Source organism: Anopheles arabiensis, unplaced genomic scaffold, assembly GCF_016920715.1.
Source record: "Anopheles arabiensis isolate DONGOLA unplaced genomic scaffold, AaraD3 Autosomal_pericentromeric_contig0006, whole genome shotgun sequence".
Lineage (NCBI taxonomy): Eukaryota > Metazoa > Arthropoda > Insecta > Diptera > Culicidae > Anopheles > Anopheles arabiensis.
The window spans coordinates 374,632-379,462 of NW_024412154.1; the positions used below are offsets into that span (position 1 = coordinate 374,632).

The 4,831-nt window shown below is 45.7% G+C and overlaps 1 protein-coding gene across 1 annotated transcript; it reads left to right on the forward strand.

Annotated features, from left to right (window-relative positions):
- The first annotated feature begins 3,620 nt into the window (after positions 1-3,620).
- On the forward strand, positions 3,621-4,121 carry LOC120908289. Its single transcript, XM_040319202.1, has 2 exons — positions 3,621-3,979; positions 4,065-4,121. Exons 1-2 carry the CDS (start codon positions 3,647-3,649, stop codon positions 4,086-4,088), a joined length of 357 nt encoding a protein of 118 aa, XP_040175136.1. The 5' UTR covers positions 3,621-3,646; the 3' UTR covers positions 4,089-4,121.
- Positions 4,122-4,831: the final 710 nt, after the last annotated feature.

The following is a 4,831-nucleotide window of genomic DNA, read 5'->3' on the forward strand; positions in this document are numbered from 1 at the left end:
GCCTCCCTATTTCCCTTGCGTTCCTCAGCTATTGTGTAGCATTTTGGACACACATATTTTTTAACGGGACCTTCTAGCTTCAGACATTTGAGATGTAACCATCTGTCACACTCGATACAATTAACTTGTGTGTCCCACTCATCGGGGTTCTTGCATAGCTTGCAATTGCCTTTCGGGTTGCTTTTAAATATGATATCCATACTACTCACTTTGCGTAACCGGTGGATAAAGTAACTGGGCTGTCGCTGCCGATCTGAATGGGTGTCGTCGTGTCGTTGCTGCTCTTACAACGCCCCTACTTGTCCTGCTCGAGGTCGTCTTCAGGTGATCCCCCGCGGTGTCGTCAGTACCCCTGTCTTTTGGTCGCCTTCAGATCCGCTGCTTGGGTAGTATTGCCGCCACGCTTTTTCGTTGGATAATTGGGTCTTCCGGGGCGATGACCATTGGCTACCGATCACCGTATCAACACACGTCAATAAGCTGGACACGTACTACTCCACTAGTTCGCACTCTTATCAACACCTTTATGTTTGTGGTTTCCCGGAAATGCTAAAGCCGGATACGGTTTAGCTCGAAGATTTCTTTTTTGTATGCACGTCCCGTATTGTTACACTCCCCAACTGTTGATCTTTTCTTGATCCGCACATTTACTTGTGTTGTTGTAATTGGAGTACACTGCCGGTGCTTTACGGGAACGTCCGTAAACCGCGGTCGTTAGCGTCTTGTGGGTTTTACTACGTTCTCACTGCAAATGTGTGCCACACGCGTAATTGTTTACACTGCACTTTGTTACTAGTACGCTACGTAATGATTTTCGATCAGATGTTCTCAGGTCGTCCGTTTTTAAACGCCCTTTCTGAGGTTGCGTTTCACTGCACACACCCTTTTTGTTTTATTTACAAACCTGTGGTACGACCGAAACGATATAGCGAACATCGTTTTTTTTACCACCGGTGTCTTTATTCAATCACAATATATCGGTGATCGTACGGCGCCTTACTGAATTCTGTCTCTGTACCTTGGACTTCTTAAGCACTGTTTCAGGCGTTTTTTTTGCACTCGTTTGGTTTGTTGCACTTTACGTTTTTGGCTACTATTATACATTCGCGATGTTTTCCGCTTTTACGAACCTTCCTCCGTTGGAGCGCCGGTTGTTTTTCTCTATCGGTCAGGAATACGTTCGTCAAGATCGGAAGCTAACCTCCGACTTGTATGTTCCTGCCGACTCTGGGTTTCAAGATCGGAAGTTAACCTCTGACTTGTACGTTGCGAGGTCTCTACTAATCCTCTCTGGAGCCACCATATATTTTCCGCACCGAGTCTGAACTCGTTGGGAAGCGCCAAGACAGGAGGATTTTACCGTCCGACTTGGCTTGGAACAGACAAACAACTTAGTCTTTGAGTTCTTGTGCTTGAAAGTCGATTTATTCATGCTTATTCCTAACTTATATACTAATTTTCTGCTGATCGATCGCGATCAGCAGTTTTTATTTGGTCGATATTGTTTACATTAGATTTGCTTACAATTGTTTTCGTCCGGTCGGTCAGTTCCCAGGCCGTGATGACCTAATTATGCGGCGCTGTCATCAACAGTCCCCCTTCCCAAGGTAAGGCTTCTAAACTCCAACGTTTCCAGTAAGGGAAACCTCTTAAAGGTTTCTATGATCGCCTGGACGATCAAGTATCGAAAGGTCCGCTCGAACGAAGTTTTATTCCACCTCGGCTCATGTCAGCGAAACACTGACCTACCGCGACGGTACTCGAAGTACAGTTGTACGATCATCGCATTACATGGCGACCGTGACCTTAATCTGCAATCGACAGGCAGAAGTGTAAGCAAATTATTTCAAGTAAAATGTGATACGTACAACGGTAATGTTGCGACGAAACCGTTCGACACCCTTGGCGATTGAGCACCCCTGAGACGAAAGCCTCACCGGGCGAACGCCAAGAGAAGTGCAATGAAACTCTGTCGACCGTCGGGAGAAGCAATCCAACCAGCGAGGAGAACGGAGCAGAATACAAATCCGCAAGAGTGACGAAGATTAGTAAGGAAGCGTAGATATTCAGATTAGTGAAGGGACGAGAAAAGTGAGTGAAAAAGTAATTTGAAATGTGATCGTGTATGTCATAAAATATTTTAAATATAGTTTCAGAACCGTGTCAAAGGCGGTTAACGAAAAATCATCCCAACATTTTCTGAAATTTTCTCTGGCATCAGAGAAGAAGTAAGATGGACAGCACACCGAAGTGCCAGCTGTGCAACCGACCCGAAGAAGAGCAAGCCACGATGGAAAAATGCTGCTTGTGTACGAAATGGGAGCATGCTGAGTGTGCAGGACTGTTCGTGGAGATCAAAGATCCAGCATCGAGGTATGTATGCTCGAAGTGCAAAGTGAAGCAGGAAACCACAGCTGCTAAATTTCGTGACGATCGGGACACAGCCAGTTTAAAGCCTTCAGTGCGGTCCAAGAAAGGGTCAGTGGCTTCTACTAAAAGGAGCGAGAGGATTGCGCAAGGAAGTGTACCTTCCACTCTTCTCTCAGTGAACGTGGAAGAGCAGCTTAAGCTGGTTGAAGAAGAGAAACGCTTAAGAGAACGCGAAATAGAAGAGAAGCGAGAGCTGAAACGCCGCGAGAATGCAGAGTTAGCCCGCCAACTAGAGGAAAAGAGAAAGCTGGCCGAGGAAGAAAGTCTTCTTCGGGAGAGAGCTTAAAGCCGAAGCGGAGATGAACGCTCTCGAAACCAGCGTACGTCGTGAATCACTCGAGAAAAAGCGCGAGCTGCTGTTGCAACAATCTCGCGCCAGCAACATGGGTTCACAGGAGAGCTATAGTGAGAAGGTAGTGTGCTGGCTTAGAAAGAGTGAAGAAATGCCTGGAGAAAAGGAAAGGGAGAAAGCTGTCTCGCGCCGGCTCGATGCTAATGAATTTACAGCCTTTTGTAACATCGAGTGCCAGAAAGAGAACGAACGAAAAGACCATGGTGGAGGAACGGTTGAAAGAACAATCGGATCTATCAGGGAGACAGATAGCCGCACGTCACGTACTTGGTAAAGAAGTTTCCTACTTTAGTGGTGACCCGGAAGATTGGCCGCTATTTTTAGTACCTTCGAAGAAACATCGCAAACTTGTGGGTTTAGTAATGCGGAAAATTTAATACGGCTACAAAGATGCCTCAAAGGAAACGCGCTCGAGCTAGTGAAAGATCAACTTACGCTGAAAGAGAATGTGCCCGATATACTCGAAACGCTCAAAATGATATATGGTAAACCGAGCCTACTTATTCGTTCGCTCCTTAACAAAATCCGCTGCATGTCACCGCCGAGACCGGATAGAATGAGAACAGTGATAGAATTTGGTTTATCGGTAAAAGCTCTGACTAATCATATGAGAGCAGCTAAACTAAACGCGCATCTAAATAACCCAACTCTATTGGAAGAGCTCGAAGAAAAATTACCAGGTGATATGAAGTTGAATTGGGCCGCCTATCAAGAAGAAAAGGCAATAGAAGGGCTAGAAGGCTTTAGTGATTATGTCTCACAACTGGCAAAACGTGCATGTGCAGTTACGAATGACCTACACGAAATAGCTAGAATAGGAGAAAGAAGAAAAAACATACGGTCGCCTTAAACACACACGTAAGAATGAATGTAGAAGAGGAAACACCGAACGAAAGGTCAACGTCCTCATATCGTCCTCCTAGTGCAACACAAAGGAGACAATGTGCAGTATGCCAACGTGAAGGTCATCGTGTTTACGAATGCGAGCAGTTCAAAGCCGCCGATGTGGACGAACGTTGGAAATTTGTAAATACCAAGGCACTATGCAGGACGTGTCTAAATAACCATGGTAAATGGCCTTGTAAATCCTGGCAAGGTTGCGGGGTGGATGGATGTCGCCTGAAACACCACCAGTTGCTCCATCCAACAGTAGCAACCGATGAAGCCGTAAGCGCATGCGCATCACACACAAACGAGGTAAATGCTATAAGTCCATTATTCAGAATACTACCCGTTACCCTGCACCATGATAATACTTCACTAACAATTTATGCATTCGTAGATGAGGGCTCGTCATACTCATTAATCGATGAAACGATAGCCCAAAAGTTGAACGTGCATGGCAAAAAACACCATTGACCCTACAGTGGACAGGACAAGTGACAAGGAAAGAGCCCGGCTCAGAAATAATACGCCTGCAAATATCCGGGAGAGATAAAAACATTAAGTACGGACTGGAAAACGTGAGAACAGTCAGCCAACTTATGCTTCCAACACAAACGCTAAAATACGACGTACTACAACAACGATACTCGCACTTGAAAGGGCTACCACTGCAGAACTACACACGCGCACAACCTCAACTGTTGATCGGATTGGACAATATCCGGCTTGGTGTGCCATTGAAAATTCGCGAAGGACGGCCACCTGAGCCAATCGCTGCTCTATGTCGACTAGGTTGGTCGATCTACGGAGGAAGTGCAAAAAACAAGGCACCAGCAGCGATAGTAAACTTTCATGTTGCACCCCAGTCAGATTGTAACAAAGAAGTCAACGACATGTTGCGAGACTACTTCACGATAGAGGATTACTGCACGAAAGTTACAAATGAGAAACTGGACACAGAAGAAGAAAGACGAGCGAATCGCATATTAAAAGAAACAACAAAACGCGTCGAGCAAGGTAATCGCTTCGAAACAGGGCTGCTTTGGAATTCTGACTCTCCAAACTTCCCTGATAGCTACCCTATGGCAGTTAAACGAATGCAAGCACTAGAAAGAAAGTTCGCACAAATGCCGGCACTTGAAGAAAAGGTACGGCAAACTATAT

Excerpts from the sequence above, each read along its gene's own strand:
- LOC120908289 (XM_040319202.1), top strand. The coding sequence starts at position 3,647 with ATGAATGTAGAAGAGGAAACACCGAACGAAAGGTCAACGTCCTCATAT. Across the intron at positions 3,980-4,064 it reads GCGCATCACACACAAACGAG|ATGAGGGCTCGTCATACTCA; the intron begins GTAAATGCTATA and ends ATGCATTCGTAG.